This window comes from Pongo pygmaeus, chromosome 5, assembly GCF_028885625.2.
Source record: "Pongo pygmaeus isolate AG05252 chromosome 5, NHGRI_mPonPyg2-v2.0_pri, whole genome shotgun sequence".
Lineage (NCBI taxonomy): Eukaryota > Metazoa > Chordata > Mammalia > Primates > Hominidae > Pongo > Pongo pygmaeus.
Window position 1 is genome coordinate 64542087 of NC_072378.2, and position 24589 is coordinate 64566675.

General features: G+C 31.1%; 1 protein-coding gene across 1 annotated transcript in view; it reads right to left on the bottom strand.

Moving 5' to 3' along the window:
- Positions 1 to 1570: 1570 nt before the first annotated feature.
- The window catches only part of LOC134739729 (protein eyes shut homolog), a 351486-nt gene continuing 328467 nt past the window's right edge, over positions 1571 to 24589 (bottom strand). The window contains exons 10-12 of the mRNA XM_063666301.1: positions 20020 to 20179; positions 10649 to 10788; positions 1571 to 1756 (exon numbers count right to left, since the gene is read on the bottom strand). Of these exons, the coding sequence (XP_063522371.1) occupies positions 1571 to 1756; positions 10649 to 10788; positions 20020 to 20179 (486 nt within the window). The remainder of the gene's footprint in view (positions 1757 to 10648; positions 10789 to 20019; positions 20180 to 24589) is intronic.

Genomic DNA, 24589 nt, shown 5'->3' on the forward strand with positions numbered 1-24589 from the left:
TCCTTTTTATTATTTCAATTTTTTGAAATATATTACAGCTTGCTTTATAGCATAGTGTAGGATATGATCTATCCTGGAGAGTGTGCCATGTACATTTAAGAAGGTTATTCTGGTGGTGTTGGGTAATGTGTTTTATAGCTATCTACTATTTCTAGATGATTTACAGTGTTGTTCAAATCTTCTATATCTTAGTTGATTTACAGCCAAGTGTTATATCTGCTATTGAAAGTAGAATATTAGAGCCTCTAATTGTTATTGTTGGATTGGCTATTTCTCCCTTAAATTATTTTTTTAGCTTCATTATTTTGAGGCTCTGTTGTTAGTTGTGTATATACATATACATATATATATATATACACATACATGTTTGTAATCACTACCTTTTCTGATAGTTTGACTCTTTTATAATTATAAAATATCTTTCTTTTTCTCTAGTAACTTTTTCATTTTTTCTCTTAATATCTATTTTTTTCCCTGATGTTAGTATAGGCACTCCAGTTTTCTTCTTGATGCGGTTTGAATGATATTTTTTTATTGGTTTACTTTCAGCTTATTTGTATCTTTGAATCTAAAGTGTCTTCCGTAAACCATATATATACACACACACACACGTATACATAAAGTGTATCTTCTACAGATCATATATAGTTGACTAAATCAGAAAACAGCCAGTCTAAACATCTCTATCTTTTGACTGAATTTCTGAAATCACTTTATTTAAATATTTTTGATATATTTGAATTTATGCCTGCCATTTTACTTTTTGTTTTCCACATGTCTTATATCTCTTTTGTACCTCTATTTTTCTCATTCTAATTATTCTAATACTAGTTTCTTTTATACTAAGTAAATCTCTAGAGCAATATTTTATTTTATTGTATTTATTTTTTCGTGATAGGGTCTCACTCTGTTGCCCAGGCTGGAGTGCAGTGGAACAATCATAGCTCATTGCAGCTTCTAACTCCTGGGCTCAAGTGATACTTCTTCCTCAGCCTCCCAAGTAGCTAGGACTACAGGTGTGCACAACCACACCTGGCTGATTTTTTAAATTTTTTGTAGAGACAAATTATCACTATGTTGCCCAGGCTGGTCTCAAACTCCTGGCCTCAAGCTATTATCTTGCCCTGGCCTCCCAAAACACTGAGATTACAGGCTTAAGTCACTGTGCCAGACCCTGAGGACAACATTTTAATTTTGTTAATGCTAATTTTACTAAAGCATATGAGTTTTTGTTTTGTTGTTGTTGTTGTTGTTTGTAGTTGCTTTGGAGCTAATCGTACCCATCTTAACTTAGCAGAATTTGCCACAGATTTATGCTAACTTAATTCTACAATGATATAGAAAAGTTATTTCTATACAGATCTATTCCTTCTTCCCTTCTTTTATTGTGCTAGAATTGTTATACATAACATGTATTATGTAACATAATATATAATAACTATATATGTATATGTAAGTGTTTGTTGTGGAAATTCCAATCATTTTAATCCACAAAAAGATTGTTACCATGAAACAGTTCAATTATGACTATCAATTTAATTATAACTTTTTGATATGTGATATTATCTGCTCAAATGATACATAAATACCTGGGTCTATTAATTTCATCTTTACAAATAGCTTCATGTTGACACTCATTTTCTTGATCATCAGTTGTATTTTCCAGATACATGTTGCCAGCCCATCTGAGAAAACATAGATACAGATATTCCTGACTGTCTTCTTCACTCAAACAACTGCATCCATTTGCACAAATCTATAGCAACAAAAGAAGTAAAAATGTTATAAATTCCCATCACTTACTACAATATTACAATTGTGACCTGAGACACCACAATAGATGCCTCTCTGTCTACTAAGATGAAACCTAGGGTTAAGGAAACAGAAGGTAACTGTAGGACAAGGGTTCAAAGCTTGGCTGGCACAGCAATTCCCTAAATTTCTAGAGCTACCAGAAAAACCACACCCTTGCTAAACTCCCTAATAGGAGCTATCAGTCAAATTGTCGTTTCATTTCTAACTCTGATTTACAACCAAGGCCACCATAACCCTTATCAGACAGAGAATCGCCTTACAAAACACTTTTCTGATAAGCAATTGTAGGCCTCAAACCAGTTTCAGGCAGTTTATACAGACAAGACATAAACTGTCTTTGTGTCCTATAGTTCACTTTTTTTATGTGAACTGCCAAATTCTACCTCATTTTAAAGCTAAAGCCCTGCTTCAAAGAGAACATGGGATATATGTTACATATATGTTTACTCATTGAACATGTGCTTGACTGTCCCCCATAAATATATATTGCTTTCCCCACAAACTTGCTGAATATGTCTGACTCTATTTTGAACACAGACCTTATGAGGCACAAAAATCACCCTGCCCTTTACCACTTCTAAGAGAGCACCTTGGGTCCACATCGGAGATGAAGTTTTCCCAGTTATATTATTTGGCTCTGTTTCTTCAGCCAAATCTCATGTTGAATTGTGATTCTGACTGTTGGAGGTGGGGCCCGGTGGGAGATGATTAAATCATGGGGGCAGTTTCCCCCTTGCTGTTCTCCTGATACTGAGTGAGTTCTCCTGAGATCTGGTTGTGTAAAAGTATATAACACCTCTCCTTTTACTCTCTCTCCTGCTGCCATGTGAAGACCATGCTTGCTTCCCCTTCACTTTCTGCCATGATTGTAAGTTTTCTCAGGCCTCCCAGCCATGCCTCCTGTAGAGCCTGTGGAACTGTGTGTCAATTAAACCTCTTTTCTTTATAAATCACCCAGTCTCAGGTAGTTCTTTATAGCAGTGTGAGAATGGACTAATACACCCAGTTAGCAAACGGATATCACAAATAAACTCTTCTTTCTACTATTTAGTCTTCCTGGTAGTCTTTTGGATGACACAATCATTTCAAAGTTTGAATTTCAAGCTTTCATTTATTTGTTGAAATAATATGTTTCTTTAGCAAAGATTAAAAAAATCAGTTTTGATTTATGTCAAAATCATTTTTAATAGTCAAATTGTTTATACTCAAATTGTGACAAAAATATATATGTATGTGTATATATATGTATGTATATATAAGTACTGAATATATGTACATTTATTACACATTTTTTAAAATTCCATTTTATTTTAACCAAATTTTTATAGACATTTTTTAAATGTTAACTGATGTGATGGAAATAGCATTGTATTGATAGACAGATCCATGGAAAATCTATTTGTGGTTTTGCTAAATAGTTTTTATCCTTCAGTGGTTTACTTGTTTTCTCCTTTAAACTGATAGTAAAGCTTTACTGGATTCCTTATTAAAAGTAAATTAAATAACATCTTTCACACGTTTGTTTAATATTTTCATAAAGTTATGATGCCATGTTTTATTGAAAATTATATTTATATTTTTAACAGCTTTAAAAATCTTCCACAGATATGCCCAATGGATTCACCTGATGGTTAGGTAAACTGTCGGAAGAGAAATGCACTTCTTATGGAGTGCTTAAGCACAGGTATATATTTATATATTTACATATACATATATTCCTAATTTCTACAAGTAAATTCAAATGACAATAAAACTTTACTATCTTTAAAAACATTTCTCTGCATATTTTCACATTTTCTTTTTGGTTTTGGTTCATAGCCAACAAGTTATTTTCCACCTGTAGCAACAAAGATTAGGAATTTAGTTTCATGGTCTGATCCTTTATTGGTATCTAAATAGATGAATGTTTCATAGAGATTCACTCTCGTTGAATTAGAATCAAATGAGAATCTGTCTTTTCACTTTCTACATAGAGCTCAAAACAAGTAAGAAAGTCAAATCTACTAGGAAGTAGAATAGTTCTTTGACATGAACGGATAATAAAGTGTTATTTACACTTGCCCCAAGTCTAAAATATTACAATTGAAGCTATAAGTTTTCTCTGTGTCTGTGTGTCTATGTGTTTGTAATTCACAAAGGCTTTCACTTCTGTTTGAGTATGTAATGATTTTCTATATCCAGAGGATATTAGTGGTAAAGATTTTTTCAATTAAAGGAGCACTATTATAACTGGCTTACAAATTTAATAAACACTCATATAAGAAGCAAGAAATTCCAGCATTTTATGACACTACTTTATTTTTCTATCTATCTCTATCTCTATATCTACAGGTAGTTTAGCTTTCTGAGATTTGAGACTATATTGAACATTATAACTTACTGTGTTTTTCTTTAAAAAAATGAGAATATTCTCTTTTGTTACCTCAGAAAAATTACCAAAGTTAGAAAGTTGATTTGGCTATAAAGCTATATTTTCTAGCTTATAAACCTTATTCAAAATTTGTTAATTTTTAAAATATTCTTTATGGAAAAATGCCTAATGTATTATTTCTGCACCTTAAATATAATTAGAAAATATGAAACACCAAAACTTCAAATTGCCCATTGTATTTTTAATTATTATATATCTATATTACAAAATAATACATAATTAAATCTTGAAAGAGAGCAATAGTTTAACAAGGAATATTAGTATAGAATTTGGAATAGGACAGACTTATTTCATATAACTATGTGCTTTCCCTTTTATTTTCAAAATAATTATTACTGGTATTTAAGAAAATCTGAAAGAACTAAAAAGTTGAATAATGAGTTTTTCTCTTGGCTATACCTCAAAAACCACATAACATTTTGTGTAAGGGATGTGATACGAACACCTAAATTACATCTAATGCTCTGGTTGAGACACTTTTATTAAATGGGAAAGATGGTGAATTATTTTATGCTGCAGTTATGTACTATATCTAAAAACTATTGCAAGTAATTTCTGGGACTAAAAAATAATTTTGGATTTCAACATGATTTCTCATCTGTTCAGGTAGTCTAGACATCTACTAGAATTTTGGTTTTCTATAATTAAATTTACAGATAAGAAGTCTCTCAGAAAAATTAGCAAGAGAGTAAATTATATCAGTAGACATATAGAAACTTGAATCTGCCTTGTAAAGCAGAGGAAAGATTTCTCAACTTTGTGTATACAGAGAAGCAAAGATCTGCTTAAAGGAGTCCATTAATCTTTAAAAATTTTACACAAAAAATTCTATCAAACATTCTATCAAAACGTTACATCAAACGTGTTAAGCAATTTTGGACTGAATAGGGGTCGGCAACCCTAACTCCTGTATTTCACAGATCAACTGTATATATATTATGTACATAAAATATATAATTAATTATTAAACTTTGATTGCCCAAAAACCCCAATATTACAAAATACACACAAGTTAAATTAGAAGTTTTATTCTAGATATTTTAAAATGTTTACTTGATGAAGGAATGCAATAAAATCATGATTTTGGACAGTGGAAGATCTTTTCTTCCCAAAGGAAACAGAAGTAAAACAAACAGCTGGAAATTCCCTTTTTGATAATTCATTACTAGTAATGTATATACATAACACAATATTATTACACCAAAATCACTTCATCTGCAGAGAAATTAACCTTCCTGAAGGATATTTATAACATACTTACAGACAATGTTCTGCATAGGTAAATAAAACAACTCTAGTTAAATAATGCCAGCTATCATTTCAGGGAATATTGTGTAATTTTCTAGAAATAATTTTGTCATATCCACGTTATATTAGTACATATGGTCACTTGGCAAAGGACTCTGTGGGAAAAAATTCAGTAAGATCTAATATATGCCCTTTATTTTGTCATTTTGACCCTTGTTATTAAATAGATAAATAAAGTGACTTCAGAGGTGAAAGTGACTTTACTTAATCATGATATGTAGAAAGCTGGATCCTTAAAATAATATCTGTCAAGGTAAAAATTGCACCAAAGTTAGATAGGTAATTAAATTTTATTAAAAACTATTGAAATAGGGGACGGAAACTAAACTCAATTCTCCAAAAATAGAAAGCAGGAGAGATTTTAATTGCGAACTTGAACTAATAAAAAATAACAGCAGTCCTCCCTTATTGTTGGTTTCACTTTCCATGCTTTCAGTTACCATGGTTCAAAAATATGTTAGTACAGTTTAGTAAGATATCTTGAAAAAGAGAGACCATAGTCACATAACTTTTATTATAGTATACTGTTATAATTGTTCTATTTTTATTAGTAGTTGTTGTTAAACTCTTTTTGTGCCTGATTTATAAATTAAACTTCATCATAGGTATGTATGTATAGAAAAAATACAATAAATATAGGGTTTGATACTATTCACAGTTTCAGGCATACACTGGGGTCTTGGAAAGTATCCCTGCAGTTAAGAGGGAAGACTGTTATACTTGATGTCACTAGAGAAGAGTTTGATCAATGTCAATGTGTCAAGCAGATTGAGTTATTACTGAGTTTGCAAGGATTTTGCTCTGTGAGTAGGCCTTCTGTAGAGTACACAGGGAAGTAAGAGTACTATTTTCTTTGATGTTTACATTTCAGAGACATGGTTCCAAGGTCCTTGATACAGACATCCCGTGCATCCTTAAACTGGCAAGAAGTTGGAAGAAGATTTACATACATTTCAAAAAGGCAGATAATTTACAACTGAAAAATTTTTAAAGTACATCCTATAAGAAAAAAAAAGAGCGCAGGGGCCTGTAGGCAATAAGAACCTGTCTGAAGTTTAGTAAAGGTGAGGGAAAGAGGAAGGTTGTTTTGGCTATATATTTAGCTAACTAAAAGGAAACAGATTTTAAAAATCATATCTGGATGAATTAAAGTTCAAATTTATACTGGATTAAGACCTAGTCATAAATTCTGAAATAAAATAAACTTGGTAAAAACCTTTCACATCCCAAATTTTAGTGCTCCATGGACTCTTCTACTTTGCTTGAAATTCACCTTCCCTTCCCAGTAATTCATAATAATATATAATTTTATAACATTTTTGTAGCAGGGGTGTAGAAAACAGATAAACTTATTTATAATTATGTGTTTCCATTCCAGAAGCATTTGCATTTAAAAGGACCTCACTCAGAGAAGGAACACATTTTAATACAAAAAAAATAAAAGAACACTCTTGGAATTTCTGTCTTTGATGATGAAAACTAAAATAAACCTAATTTTCCATCATGCGTTTCAAAATACTGAGAAAAAGCAAGACTAACTTACTATTTACTCCATGAAATACTTGCTTCTGGAACATAAGACTGTGAACCAACTAAAATAAGTTATTTACAAAGACTAACAGTTTGCACATCAAGATTCACTTTAAAGATTCTCAGTATATTGTGCCACCAATACGAAGCTTTCCTTCATAAACTCTAACCAATCCCCGCTAAATACCCTCTACAACTGACTCAAGGCTCTACACCAAATAAATAACTTTCCACAACTTCTCCCATCTAATGCACTACGAAGACTCTACTAAGGTGTTGTTTTCCCTTATTGAAAGACGTCTAAAATAATTAGTTTTTCTCCATCAGCAGAATTGCCTGGTGGTCTTTTGGAGGGTAAAAAGTGAATAAATCCAAAGTTTCACAAAATCTCATTAAAATGCCCTCACTCTCAAGGCTGGATAGCAACCAATGCACTACCCTGAGACCGCTGGATATTCTCTCCAACTGTGAAAGTGACATAGGTACCGTATCAAGTCTAAACTCCAATTTTTTTCATCAACTTCACAAATGTTATGTTTCTGTTGTTTCTTAAGAATAAAAAAATTTCAGATATATATAAATAGGAAAACTCTCCGTCTTCATCACTTTTTCCGGTGAGTCTATAAGAGGAAGTCAGCTGGGAGAGGAAAGTGTGGGTTCTGTAAGTGCATCATTCAAGTGTTCTAAATAAGCGATGAGTTCAGATGATCACATCACTCTGGTGTTCCTTTGTGCAACATTTTTATTGTCACCTTTTAAAAAATCTTCTAAACACTCTTAGTTGATTTGAAATTGATTGATCTTTTGAATTTTCTGGAGACATGATATTGTACAAATGCTTGCTGACATAAGTTTTCACAGGTTCTTCTCAGTCTTTTATACCTGGACACCACAGATTCCTCCCCTCATATTGTAAGCCGTATACATATCTCTCTAACTGGCATAATTTCTCAAAGGACAATGTGAAATTGCAGTGACCACTCTGGGGAAATTTTGACATGAACAAGATTGTTTATTTGACAGATCCAATAGAACAAAAAGGGAAAAATCCTCATGAGGAGATTCTCTGCCCTGTATGTCTAATAGAGAGATTACTGTGTATTATACAAAACCTCCTCTTTCATTTTCATGCTTCTGGGATTAAGAAGCACTAGATTTTTAATTATATGGCTCTGTGGAATTGTCAAGTATGTGAGTTGTTTAAATTATCTATAATAATTTGTTCTTGTGTGTTTGAAAATAGGTTTATCTGCATTTAAGCATCTCAAATGCTGTGCAGAAGGGAGATAATCAAACTTTGCAATCATAATTTTATATCTACCAGAATCTAGATAAACTTCATTTATTCATTTTTCACTTTTTCTCCTTTTCTGTTTTGCTTAGAAAAAATGGAAATTAATTGATCATAAATATTTTTATAACATTCTATATTGCCATTCTAGGATGATTTTTCAGATATTCTACATTTTACAATGAAAGGAAATGATTAACTGTGCTTTATTTACGTGATTTCTCTTCCCAAAATTTTAACAAATCAGGAAAAGCATTCATGTGTATGGGTAATATTGTTAGTCTTTTAGTTGAGAAAAAAAACTGGGCTCCACAGAGCTTTGGCTTAATCTTAAAGTTTTGATTTTTCAAAATACATAAATACTGAGGTTTGCTTATTTATATTAGGACATATGTATTTATTTATTTTAAAGAGGTTTATTTATTTAAAAAGGACTCATGTAATTTTTAAATAAATGACACTTCAGATAAATTAGCCTGATTTAATTTAAGAGAAATATTCTATAATTATGTCCTCAAATTGTCTGATTACACAAATCTAAAATTGACATAATTGAAATTTTAATAACAGATATAATTTAAAAGGGTTGAATCTTGTGAATTCTTACTAATTTTACTACACTGATGTATTAGAATGTTTTATTGATGATACTACAAATCATAAGAACTTAACATGATTGTGTAAGTTTGCAATTTCTAAATATTTAGTCAACATTAAGAACTTACACAGATATTTAATCAAATTAATCAAATTATTTTGGATGTCTGAACAATTAATCAAATTAATCAATTATTTTGGATGCCTGAACAATTCCTAATTAAGAAAAATATAAAAACATAGTCTCTAAATATAGATTTAAATTACCTCTGTCCTTATAGAATGGAAATAAGGTGTGCAAATACAGTTGAAGGATGTGTATTTATATTTATTTTGTCTATGATAAAAGTTGTTAAAGTTATATAAAATGTGTAATCATAAAGTAATAAAATAGCCAAAATGATCTTAGATTGCTATATTTGTGTATTTTCTTGAGTCTAAAGAAATTGTCTAATTAATTAAAGTTGGTGATTTATATTATAAAAGGATACTGAGAACTAGAAATACATAAACAAAACAACAAATACGATTTGCTTGTTCCTAACAAAGGTTTATAGTTACTGAATTATTAAGTGTATTATAATATGTAACTATTTTTAATATACTGATAAAGCTAAAAGTCTTAAAGATAAAGCTGTAATGTAATCATACATATAGTGATATATATGTGATTGGCTAAATATATATATATATGTAAGAATGTATTAAGCTTACTTCATGTATTTATGACTTGTAAACATATCAAAATATATTTGAGGGCATACTTTCAGATGTTCTGTGGTATTTGAAGTCTTTTTGCCTGTAGTTGTAATGCCTCTAGATGGCAAAATTGAAGGCAATAGTGACTTGCATCAGTTTTTACAAGGTTGACTCAATATAAATTGATATATTAATAAAGAAAAGGGCTTACAAGTCTTTACTGAAAAGTATACAATACGCAGAATTAAAATGTGACTTTCTTAAAATGACCAAATTAGGATGTATCAAGACAAGATAGGTTACAAATACTTTGTTAATTCTCTTTTTGGAAAATTCTTGAATCATTTTAACAAAAAGTTTCTGTTCCTGAGTTGTTTAAAATGAAGATTCTCAAATTTTTCTTAATTATTGTTACATATTAAAAAATATAATCTTAATTTGTATAAGACAGTGGTGAGGGGATAAAAGGAGGGCCTCTCTTTTATTCTTGCCATAGGCCTCACAATTTTTAGTGATGGAACAGCCTAGAGATTAGAAATTATTTTCATTTATTTTTATTTATTTTATTTTTTAAGTAGCTTGCTTGTGTAAGAGATTAGAAATCTCTCAGAGATTTAAACATATCCAAAAGACAAATGCATTTCATTATGATCTGTAAGCAAAAAAAGTGGCATCATCACAACTGTATTTGAGAGGCTTTAGTCAGCCTACAAATTATAACATTAATAAAACACAAGAAGACTAGGAAAAAAATGATTCTTCAAAATTTTTACCTTCCCATATTATAAATGTATGAAGTAAATATAAATTTCCAAGTAGGCTGTTGGGAATTTGTTTACGAAGTTATATTTAAACTATGCAAACTACATAGTTTGAATATTGAAGAATCTGTAACCTAAACATTTCTAACTTTCTAAAAATCAGACAATTACAAGCTAAAGAGAAAAATGAAAAGCAACTACATAAATTTACCTTACCTCTTTTGTGCCTTCACGTGGGAACCAACATGAAGAATTATAATCTTCAGGATCGTTCACATAGATTGCATCTTCAGTGCAGTTTGCAGCCAGAAAGAAATAGGCATCAATAACCCCTTGGCACTTTTCACCTTCAGATCCTTTAAAAAAAAAGAGAGATAAAAAATTAAATAAACTCTTACAAACTTGAATTCACAATGAATTATTAAGGACTGTGGTCAAATTACGTGAAAAGATAAATTTGACAACATCTGCCACAAAATAAGTTCCTGTAGGTATATGTTATTGAATTTGAAGGGGACCTCAAAGACCAACATTCTCATTTTAAACATGAACTGAGAAATACAGCATCACAACAAGAAGAAGACACAGCTCCCAGGCCAATTCACTTTTTTAAATAATAAAATATTGACTAAACTGTAATTAATAATTATAAGAAAGGATGGTAGAACCATAAAAAGAACACTGTCCTATAACAAAAATAAAAGCAGAGATTGCAAAAGAGCAGAAGAAAGAAGGGACCTATATTTAAGACAATGTGACCTATATTCAAGAGGAAAACTAAAATTTTAAGGCTCAGACCTAGAATTCTCAGACAAGGGCTTTAAAATGATTCTATTAAATTTTCTGAAAAATCAACAGAAAAAGATGAATAAAATAGATAATTAGATAAGGAATTAGGGAATGAGAGATTTTGAAATTGTAGGAAAAACCAAACAAAAAAAACGGTAAATCTCAGAATTGAAGGGAAAAAGGAGTTAATTAAACTGGGCTGAGAACCCGTTATTGGTCATTAATAGCGGTAATGAACATAGAAGACCTGATCCAATCTTTTTGTAAACATGACTACATCTCCTAGTAAATAAACAAAAAATATTTGTCAGAGGACAGTATTTATCTAAAGAATCTTTTAGCAAAATATCTCTGGCTTTGGATTGCTTATAGTAAACAAATCTAAACTACAGGGACTCGCAAGGCATCATTTCATGGAAAATACAATGTAAGCTATGCATTTTACAACTGATTTGTAAATTAGAAATTATTCATAAACTGACGTCTCCCTACCATGTGAATATCTCACCAAGAAATCTCACATATTACTGGAAAAAAAGAAGGAGCTAGGAACCAAGCACAATATCCCAAATCTCTTCAATCATATGTATGTAATTTGACTGTCTATAAATTTAAGATTACAGAAAATTACGGCTATGTTAATAAAACAATTAATGGATGAGATTATCAGAAGATCAAACACAAGAGAAGAAAAGATCAGTAAATTTAATGATAGGTCAATAAAAATTCTACTTGTAACATTCTGAGAGTAATTAACTCAAACAAGATTATGTTAGCTCCATATAATTAATTGATATGTGTTCCTCCCTCTGTGTTTTTGTGCAAATTTATATAGTATTAGAATGAATACTTTATTGAAAATTTGGAGAACTTTAATAGAAGGCCATATATTTCAAGTATGCTTTTGTGGGATGATTTTTAAAACTATTTTATTCAGTTATTTAAGAAATTGTAGGATTATTTAGAGTTGAAATTTATGATTTGCTCAGTTTTTCCAACTAGTATTTTTTTAGAAATTTATCCATTTCATTTAAATTGTCCAGTTTATTAGCATAAAGTTTTTCATAATGATATATCTGACTAAACATTTGGATTTAACTCTTAACTTTTTCCCTCTGCCTCCCAAGACCGCAAAAAAAGAGATAATTAAAAAAATAAATAAAACAAACGTTTTAACCCACAAAAAAGAGTGAGAAGACGAAAAAAAATGATACACTGACTAAATTAGCAGAAAGGCTACAGCCAAAACACAAATGAGGGGACATAATTACAAAAAAAAAATTGGCCTAGCAGAAATACTGAGATGCTCTGGGTTTAAAAAGCATCTGAGAATCTGATACTAAGGTGGGCTCTGGAAACAAGATTAGTTGACACTGAGAGTCTCTCTCCCAACTCAGTGATCCAGATTATTATTCTAACTCCTCACTCAGCTTTACAAACAAACAATTTCCGAGGTTTATTTTCAGGAGTTAAAGAATCTCAGGGGCTCTTGCCTTAAGGATACCAAGCTCCTTGAGGGTCCCCTAGCGAAAGCCTAGTTGCCATCCTGCAACCCTGTCATAGAGCTCCAGTCATCATGGCCCATCCTTGTATGGTCAGTTTCCAGTCAGCCTTCTTAGTTCCTCACCGTTAAATATGATCACCCCACATTTGGCAGAAAGACTCCAAACGAGAGAGAACAAATCTTCATAAACAGTATTTACAGAAAACTGAGACACTAGGCAAAAAAGAAGAAAATTAAAACAAACAAAACTATAACATTTTTAGAGAGAGAAGAAAAGCCATTTTACCCTTATTGAAAAAAAAGTCAGAAATGTGTATAATTTAAAGGATGGAAAACTGCCCTAGATTATTACAAATATAGTAAAACAAATTAAAAATTCAAACTCATTTTGAGATATTCAACTGGGGGAATGGAGTAGAAAATAAAACAATTTGAAAAGAAATAGGAAAGAGAAAAGAAATTATGAGAAAACGAGAGGATCAATTTAGGAGATGTGATACCCAATTTTTGGAATTGGGGCTACAGAAAAAAACAGGAAAAAGGACTTTTTAGGGGAAAAAATACAGAAACTACCTAAAAATGGAAAGACCCATGCTTCCAAATAGAAGAGTTTAACAAGAGACAACAAGAACATACTATGTAAAAGTCTCAACATTGTGAAATTTCAGAACACTGAGCAAAAAACGTGGAAAAGTGTTCCACAGAAATAAACACAAATTACACATAAAAAATCACAAAGTTGTCTACTATACACATGATTCTACACTGTTGCATGCCTTTCTTTGACCTTATCATGTATCTCAGTCCTAGATGAGTTCTACATTCATTTCCATATTTATGTTTATTCTTTTTCTTAATAACCAATGATACCAGTTATAAAATTACACCTATATTATTTAGCATGTGGATGTATTCTCAATGATCAGAAGGTTAGGTCAAATGGTATAGAATTTGTAATATTGAAAGATATTGCAAAACTATCCCACTTAGATATTATAGTGATTTTACATTATTGCCAGCAATGGATAGTCATTAAATTGTCCAATTCTAAAATTTTTGCCAGGCTAAGAGGAGAAAAATTATATACTTACAGTGTTTTTTAAGTTTGCTTTGATTGCATTATGAATGGAACCTAGCATTTTCCCCACATATTTAGGGATACTCTCTGTGTCTTCGTATGTAAACTGTGTGTTTATATTACTGACTTACCTGTCAGGCTTTTCAGTTTTTGCTTCTTAATTTCTAAGTTATTGATATATTCTTGATCCTAATCTATCTTTTGTGAAGTAAAATGTTTCTGCAGTGTTTCTTTTGCATTTTGATTTTTACGTCTTTCATAAGCAGATACTTTTACTTGTCTTGTAGTAAAATTCACCAGTCTTTTCTTTCTGACATCAACATTTTTAGTATTAACTATAAACATCTTCCCCATCCATTTTTTTTGTTTTTCTCTTTGAGTTTTTGTGGGTAAATACTAGGTGTATATATTTATGGGTTACATGAGATATTTTGCTACAGGCACATAATGCATAGCAATCACCTCAGGGAAGATAGTGTATCCATCACTTCAAGCATTTATCCTTTCTTTGTGTTACAGATAATCCAATTATATTTTTAATTACTTAAAAATGTACAGTAAATTATTGTTGCCTGTAGTCACCCTGTGGTTCTATCAGATACTAGATCTTATTAATTATATCTAATTATATTTTTGTACCCATTATCTATCCCCACTTCCATCCACCTCACTATCCTTCCAAACCTCTGGTAACCATCATTCTACTCTCTATCTGTATGAGTTCCATTGTTTTAATTTTAAGCTCCTACAAATACGTGAGAACATGTGAATTTGTCTTTCAGTGCCTGGCTTATTTCACTTAACATAATGACCTCTAGTTCCATCCATGTTGTTGCAAATGACAGGATCTCATTTTTTTATATAGCTGAATAGTATTCCATTGAGTAAATATACCATATTTCCCTTACTCATTCATCTGTTGATGGACACCCAGGTTGCTTCAAAATCTTGGCTATTGTGAACAATGCTGAAGTAAACATGGAAGTGCAGATATCTCTTCAATATACTTACCCCCTTTCATTTGAGTATATACCTAGCAGTGGGATTGCTGGATCATATGGCAGTTCTATTTTTAGTATTTTTTAGGAACCTCCAAACTATTCTCCACAGTGATTGTACTAATTTACATTTCCACCAACAGTGTACAAGGGTTCCCTTTTCTATACATTCCTGCTAGCATTTGTTATTGCCTGTCCTTTGCACTAGGGTGAGATGACATCTCATTTTAGTTTTGATTTGCATTTATCTGATGACCAATAATGTTGAGCACATTTTCATATGTCTGTTTGCTATTTGCATATCTTCTTTTGAGCAACACCTATTTAGATCTTTTTTCCCATTTCTAAAAATCATATTATTATTTTATTCCTGTAGAGTTGTTTGAGCTCCTTTTGTATTCACGTTATTAATCCCTTGTCAGATAGATAGTTTGCAAATATGATATACCATTCTGTGAGTTTTGTCTTTGTTGTTTCCTTTCTTCTACAGAAGCATTTTAACTTGGTGTGAGCTCCTTTGTCTATTTTTTGTTTGATTACTAGTGCTTGTGGGGTATTACTCAAGAAATCTTTGCCCAGTCCAATATGCTGGATAGTTTCCCCAATGTTTTCTTTTAGTAGTTTCATAGTTTGAAGTCTTAGATGCAAGTCTTTAATCCATTTTGATTTGCTTTTTGTATATGGTGAGAGATAGGGGTTTAGTTTCATTCTTCCCCCATCCAAATTTACAAAGCATTTCTCCAACATTCTCTAACATTTTTATACTTTCTTTTTTATGTATTAAAACTTTTATCTATTTCAGTTTAATCCAGAGAATGTTTAAAGGTATACACAAGTCGAATTTTTCTTCAGATGGCTATCCAGTTGTTCCATGTTAATTATTAAATAGTCCCTACTTATTCTAATAATCTGAGATGGCAGTTTTATTATATGTTATATATTTTTTCATGTCTTGGATTCATTTTGATACTTTGTATTTTGTCATATTTGTTGACTACCAATGCAGTGGTGCTATGCTTTTCATTAATAAAGCTATGTAATCTACTTTAATATATGGCAGAGCTCATTCTATACACCACTTGTCCAAACGATGCACTTTTGCAGAGTACACTTAGCTTTATTTGTCTTTTATTCCATGTGAACATTAAGAAATAAGATGTCAATTTCATAGAACACAAAGATAACACCATTATTTTATTAAAGTCTCAATAAACCTATAAAATAATATGAAGAGTTGAAATGTTTAAAAGTTGTATCTCCAGTATAATATAAGTTTTTCAGGGGGAAGATTATTATTATTATTTTAAATTTACAGATGAAACTGTATGTATCATACATAAGGTTATGATTATGTATGTATGATATACAACATGATATTTTGAAGTATATACACATTGCAGAATGACCAAATCTAGCTAATTAACGTATGCATTACCTCATATAGTTATCATGTTCGTGGTAAGAACACTTCTGAAATTATAAAACTCACTGGCAAAAGTAAACACATTGTAAAATTCAAAATACTCAAATACTGTATGGTAGTGTGTAAATCACTAATATAATTAGTACAAAGGTTGAAAGAAAAAACTATTAAGAATAATCGTATCTACAGTGTAATATATCTTTAGAATTTTCTTTCAGATTATGTATGCATGCACCTATACTACAGCAATATCTAAAGTTTTCTCTATGTAGAAGTTGCATATTTTTGTTAATTTTAGTCCAATGCATTTTAACATTTTAACTCTTGTTTGTAAGAAATATTTTCTTATGATTTAATTAGCTTTGTTCTGTTTATTAAAGTTGTTTATTTCTAATTAGCAATTTAATTAAGAGAATTCTCTTTCAAAGCACGTAAAAATGCTTTAAAAACTTACTGTAAGTGATATGAATGAAAAGTACTAAACCACTTTTTTTAATACTCAGATTTTTAAAAAGTCTTCAACTAAAGATTAAAACTAAGGTCCCTAAAATACTTAATAAATATATAAATAGCAGGCATTTGACAAAAGAAGACTTGAAGGTAGAACAATATACTAAGAAAAATAGATTTTGATAAAGATTTCTTTGTTGATATAGCATTTCCTATTTTCACAAAAATCGTTTAAAATTTAAGAAGTAACGTATAATACATAGATTATAATTAATATTCCGGAAGGTCTTCTACCAGAAGATCCATTACTTTATAAAGGAATAATAAAACTTTCAAAGTAAATATTTGTTTGCAATATCAACTCACAAATGCAACAATCACTATTTATTTAGAAAAAAAGTTCACTAGTACATGTTAAGTGTTTTAACTCTATGTTTAACTTGGATAAGCAAACTGAAATAACGACATGCTTCAAGAAGAAAGAGATTTAAAAGAATTTCTATGTCTTATTTTCTTTTTTTATCTAAGATTTTATCTTTTCTTAAGCATGATTCATATTGTCTTACTTCACTTCTCAACTCTTTATCCACTCTGTCAGTAGCTCCTTTCCTCAAACCTACATAGATGATGACATTGAAAAGAAACAGTGCATGTCAGCTCTTTCTCAAGATGTACATTGTCAACCAATTGTCCTTGAAGGGGTTTCTTCTAATTAATTACCATCCCTTTTCTGTAGAGCAATCATATTGGCAAGAATTGATTGGGCGTGTAAGACACTTCATTTAGTTGTTAGAAAAATCCCTTAATTAAAATAATTTTCCTGCTGGTAAAATTAATGCACCCCATGCAAAATTACCAGCATGATTTTAAAGTTCCTCTTCAATTACATTTTATATTTCATGAGGAAAAAGTAAAAGAAGATCTTAATGGCAATTATCAAAAGAAATAAGAAGGAATTCTACAACACATAAAATGTATAATTCTATTTACATATTTTTTCATTTATTTTAACTTCTATTCTGTTTTGAAAACTTGAGAAGTTTCACTGCTGAATCTTCATATTGAAATTCAAAATGAGTTTAAGTGTTTTACTTAAACATTCATTCAGGCTGTGCATTGCCACACTGCTTCTTTTCCATTGGAAAGCCCAAGTCATTTAGATTCTCAGATGTAGGGGTCACATAATTTTAATTTTTGTTATAATTAGCTATATTCAGTAAGTTCTGTCCAGTAATTCAGGAAGGAATAATGATTAAATATGCATACATTGTTTTGAAGATAATTACTTTCTGCTAAGTTATCCATGAGTAATTTTAACTTTGTATTACACCACCCATTTTCTAAAACATATATTTATTTTACTGCCATTCATAAAGTTGACTATATTTGCTCAAAGCTGATTTATCCATGAGCAATTTGACTTGCTATTATTCCTTCCATTTTCCCTCAAAAATACTTTTGCTATTTCATCATTGTGAATATGTTCCCTGTAGCAATATTTAGTTCTCAAAAGAAGTTTAATATTTAAAAATAACCAAACATATGAAAGCATTATTCCTACTATGAGACAAAGGAAAATGAAGTGCAAAAACGATGCAAGCACTTAAATATGTGAACTAATTTGGTTGTAACAGTAGAGAGCATTTCTCAATCTGCACATTAAAAGCATTTAGGGAACCTCAAAAAATACTCTGTGTCCATCTCACTACAATTCCAGTTTGATTGTTCCGTAATGAGAGTTCACCATTAGTATGTTTCAAGAGCTCCTTCGGATGATTCTAATATGTGGTCAGGGTTTAAAAACAACTGAACTGACACAATCCCTAAATAGTCCTGAGGTTAATTCCTCTAACCTCAACTATATTTATTTCTTTGTTTCGTCTGATTGTGTCATTTATAAAATAGTATGCATTCATAACAGAGTCTCTGAAAGTTCCTTTTAGCATCAACATAGTATAATCAACAATGCTTTGCTCTCTTCTACCAGTTTTGGTCTTCAGTGTGATCTGATTAATGAACTGATAACTATTTCTGTCACTAAAGGTTGTTTACAGTATACTATTTTATGAGCATGGCGAAATAAATTATCATGTTTTCTGTTTAAAAGGCTAATTGTTAGTTTACTTCAACACTGTTGTGATGTAATACAATGTTGGAAATTCAGCTGCTGTTGGTTAGCTGTTACTCAAAAACAGACATATCAAACTGTTAATTTGCTGGTTGTTTGTAAACTGAAGTGCCAAAATATCACTGTCAGAGGAAATATTCTTTAAAATAATGAAAATACCATATAGTCTTAAGAATGTAAATCAAATTTGCATCAGCTAAGTTAAATGATATTAAAAATGTAATCAAAGAATGAAAACTATGCTCATCAAAATAGATTGCGATAGAAATTGAAACTCTATAAAACAAAAACATATGGGAACACAAGTGCTGAAATGATTTCATTTCAAGTGTGTAAGACAGAAAACTAGGAGTCCTGTTGACACCTTCATCACTTGCTATTTCCAATTCATAAACAAGATCTTCCATTTATTTCAAGCTTCCAGCATTATGACTCACATTATTACTCCAGCCATCTCCCTAGCTTTTTTTCTTCTCTTCCATGTGTTTCTCTACTTACTATAAACTTATCGAATGCGTCAAAACCTATAGTAGTTTTCTATTCCTTTTAGAATAGAAATCAAAATATCTAACCCAGCATTTTAGTTCTGGCTTTACCCCCTCCATGGAATTGTTATTAGTCTTTTCTCACAGCCCCAGACAGGCCTTCAGAGAAGCCATTTCTTCTAATATAATGTTTTTACAAATACAATTCCCTCAACCCAGAATCCTCTCTTCTCCAACTTCTCTGCCATGACATTATTCTCTATATCTCTCTTCAGGGGTAATTTTCTCATGGAAACCTTTTCTGACAACCCAACTCAGTATCTCAATTGCCCAGTTTTTTTTTCTTTTTTTCTAAACAGGCTCATTGCTTATAAGCATTCATGGAATGCTACCTGTTTTCATAAGAGCATTTTGATTTTAAATAAAATTACATAGTTATCACTGTATTTGTCCATTAACCACTCCCTTCCAACAAATGGATTTATGAAAGTAGGAAATAGCTCTAGTTTACTTCACTATTATCTGTCTTGCACCAAGTAGATTTCCTAGGATGTAGTTGGTGTTAAACATGTCAGTTAAAGGAATACATCAGAAAATAAGAGTATTAATTTTATTTTTAGTTTATATTATGTTTTGAGATATAAAATACATTATGTGTTTAGAAAATGAATACGTGACTAGCAAATTTTGAAATGATTCAAGCAGATTAAAAAAATTACATAAATTTGTTACCTGCAAATCCCAATTGCCACACATATTCAAATTCAGCAGGACCTTTATCTTGGCAAATACCATGGAAAGTGACTCCACAGTAGCAGAGGTGTTGATGAATTAGGTAAACATTCTTCAAAAACCAACATGGATTTTTTGGGCACCCTGGAATGCATACATACTACAAAAAGGAAACAACAAAAAATGGTAAATTCTTTTTTGAAATATTTTTCAATATATACATATAACATAAACAGCTAATTTTTAAAACTGCAGTGATTATAGAAAACTTTATGGGACACCTTTTTTATACTTCTCTTTATTTCTTCTATTTCTTTATCTTTTCTTTCTGTACTACCTTTTGCCATATTCATGTTCAAAAGCCTATATGATAATCTTTTAGCTTTGACTCACTCTCAATATACAACAGTCCCTAATCTTCTGTTTGATAGGCTATAATACATCTTTCCCCTCACAAATTAAAAATACCTATGGTATAAATTAAGAGATACACCATTTAAAACACTTATAACAGTAGAATTAGCACAATAAAATGTCATGGTGTGTTCAAATTAGACTTTTGCTATCATTTGAAAATAGTTTAAGATAATCAGGGCATATTGTCTAATAATATGATTTGTTTATGATAATCTCCAGCATCTTCAAATACCAAAATCATATATAGTTATATCCACAATTGAACTAACTAAATGTAAACCATTTTAGGTCACATTGAGGGCATCACTAAGTTTTAGTACATGCTACGCTACTTAGGTATTAGGAAGACATCAACCAGCATGAAATTTAAGCCCTAGAGACAAACTAGGGCTACGTGTTCTCTTTAGAGCATACCCCTCAATTATTTCTACTTCTCCACGTTTTTTATTAACTAATCTCCCTTGAATTTGGCAGAGAAAAGCACAGCTGAGACATGCAGTACAAGGAATCTGACAGTTCCATTAATGAAATTACTACACTAAGTAAGCATTGTTCTGTTTCAAGTCATGGTGGTCTACCTGGATTTGCAATCACAATTTCCTAATTGCACAACAACCCTAAAGTATGAGTCAACACTAAATGTGAGGAAAAAAAAAATTGGCCAGGCGTGGTGCCTCATGCCTGTAATCCTAGCACTTTGGGAGGCCAAAGCGGGCGGATTACCTGAGGTCGGAAGTTCAAGACCAGCCTGGCTAACAGGGTGAAACCTTGTCTCTACTAAAAATACAAAAAATTAGTCAGGTGCAGTGGCGTGCGCCTGTAATTCCACCTACTCTGGAGGCTGAGGCAGGAGAATCACTTGAACCAGGGACGCAGAGATTGCAGTGAGCTGAGATCACACCACTGCACTCCAGCCTGGGCTACAGAATAAGACTTTGTCTCAAAAAAAATGAAAAAGAAAGAAAAAAAAAGAAATAATTTAAAAAATAATTATCATTTAATTATATTAAATGATTACCAAAAAATACAATTTTATGATATATTTCCAAATTGTGAGATGATCAAAAGCTTTAACCCATTACTTTTATACTGAGACATCAAATGTTGAACTCTACAAATGGCATTAACCAATCTTCACTGTCAGTGGAGATTGTCTTTATTGGATTTGGGTCCTCATTGTGATAGAAAATATGAAGGCCTAATAAATTCTGAATATATGACTGTACAAAATAAACTTAGCAGAACAGTACATTATTCATATTGATAAGATCCTGTAGAGTCATTTCTTCACTTAAAACTTAACAAAACAATAGACAGTTTTTATCTCTCATCCCCCTCTCACCCTTCCCTCTGAGTCCCCAAAGACTGCATACTGAGTACAGTGTACGCTGCTTCGGTGACTGGTCTACCAAAATCTAAGAAATCACCACTAAAGAACTTATTCATGTAACTAAAAACCACCTGTACACCCAAAAGCATTGAAATAAAAATTTAAAAATAATTTCAGAATATCTTCCTCTGGACACTGGCCTAGGAAGAGAACTCATGACTGAGATCTCAATGTACAAGCAACTAAAACAAAAATAAACAAATAAGACTTGATTAACCTAAAATGCTTCTGCACAGCAAAAGAAATAATCAATAAAGTGAACAGACAACCTTCAGATTGGGAGAAAATATTTGCAAATTATGCATCCAACAGGGGACTAAAATCCAGAATTTACAAGGAACTCAAGCAACTCAACAACTTTAAAATACGACCAAATAACCCAATTAAAAAGTGGACAAATGACATGAATAGACATTTTTCAAAAGAAGACGTACAAATAGCCAGCCAACATATGGAAAAATGCTCAACATTACCAATCATCAGAGACATGGAAATTCAAACCATAATGAGACATCATCTTATACCAATCAGAATGGCCATTATTTAAAAGTCAAAAAACAATAGATGTTGGTGAAGATGCAGAGAAATGGAATGCTTATTCCCTGCTGATGGGAATGTAAATTAGTACAACCACCATAGAAAATAGTATGGGAATTTCTCAGAGAACTAAAAACAGAAATGTGATTTGATCCAGCAATCACACTACCAGATATCTGCACAAAGGAAAAGAAATCATTATATAAAATAGATACCAGCACAAGTATGTTCAGATTCATTATTCATGATACCAAAAATGTGGAATCAACCTAAGTGTCCACCAATTGATGACTAGATAAAGAAAATTGTTTATACACACATACACATACATATACATACACACAATGGAATACTATTTAGCAATAACAAAGAATAAAATCATGTCTTCTGTGGCAAAAAAATAACAAAACAGCAACAACAAAAACTAAGTTTAAATTAAGTCCTGTCTAAGGTGTTTTGTTTTGTATGCAATTGTTTTTGTTCTTGTTTGTTTGTTTTTTAAATTAAGAATATCAGAGGAAGTTGGATCAAAGATATGAATCCCTGTTTCTGCCACTCAGGAGTTAAGGAACCACTTAAAAATGAGACATTAAGTATTCTGTAATAACTTTGAGAGAGATGAGCTGGTAAGGAGAATGAGAGATGCCAGGAAAAATGACAAAAATAATATGAATCCCTGCTCACAGGAGTGCTGTGGTATTGTTCCTACTACTTTAACCTGAAGACCAAATTTGACTTCTGGCTTTTCTTAATGAAGAAAACAAAGTCACCCAGGATATATTTCAATGGGTGTCCGAACAATTTATCTGTACTTATACCTTTCTATCATGAATAAGGACACTATGAAGATATTATAACTTTAGATAAAGTTTGGATTTAGAGGAAGTTATTTGTGATTGCAGCTCTTAATACCTTTTTAAAATTGTTGCAACATGAGTACATTATCTCCTCTAACATAACAACCTGAATGTTAAGAGCAGTTAATTTAAAAGAGCAATTTATTTAAGCCATATGTAGAGGTTAGGATTATTGTCATATAGGTCTGTCTCTGATTCTGACCTCTCATTTATACCTTGTGTGTTCATGTGAGGATGCTGATACACACACACATTTCACAGCACCAACATGAAAACAGATGTACAATATAACTTTTAAAGCAAGTTAATATAAGTAAAGTATGATGGTGAGATGGAAGAGTGGAAGCACTTTTTGTGTAAAACATTTAACTTAATGGTCTTTTGGAGCAATTAGATGCATCACCACTGTATTACAACTGAGCCATTAATCTTGAAGCTTCATCAGTATTAACTTGGTTCGCTTTCATCATGCTGTTGAGGGGCTCATCATTTCTGTAGAGGTTCAACAGAAAGGCCTTTTGAGCAGTGTATATTTTTGTATATTTACAAAAGCTTTATTCACTTTGTTAACTTCTTAATCATTCATAATGTTTATCTTCTTAAGATTAGTGGTAACTGGTGTTGCTTTGTTTTTAGTCTTTTAGTTGCTTTGTTTTTAGTCTTAAAGTGTTTTTAGGCTTGGTATATGAAATACTTTCCTGGCCTTTGCTCTCTTAATTTGTTCTTGTCCATTGTCTATAATACGCATGTGCAGCTTCTTAAGCTTCAAGTGATGCCATCTATTGAGTGAATAAACTAAATGTTTGTCTTTAAATTGCTCTGACCTTTCTAGAAGCCAAGGGAAAAAGGGAAACATTAAAATATACCACAGCTGTTTTTATTGATTAATTTTATACTGGTAGATTCATTTTGGTTTATTTGATGAACCAGATTTCCAATTGATATTCCTAAGGAACAATTGTTATATGGTGGAGAATATTAAACAAATGACAATACTTTGGTAATACTGTTATGAAAAAATATTTATTATATTGACCAGGATTCTACAAAGTATTTTCTTAACTACTATGTTTTACAAGTAAGATGATTTTTAATTAAATCAACTTCCTTTTTTTGAGTATGAATTTCAAAAATGCTGCTAATAAAAGAAAAGTAATTATTTCAAATTCACAGTGAAATGGCGACTAATGTAATGCTCATTGCTTGCTAAAACACTATTTTTTTTGTTTTTGTAAACTTAAATAAAAAGACAATTAAGTGAGTCAAACGTTATTTGTATGACCAGATAGGTGTCTTTGTGGAATTCAGTTATTTTAATGTGGCCTCTCTTTTAAAATGAAGTTAATTTTCAGTAGAATGATGGTCTTCT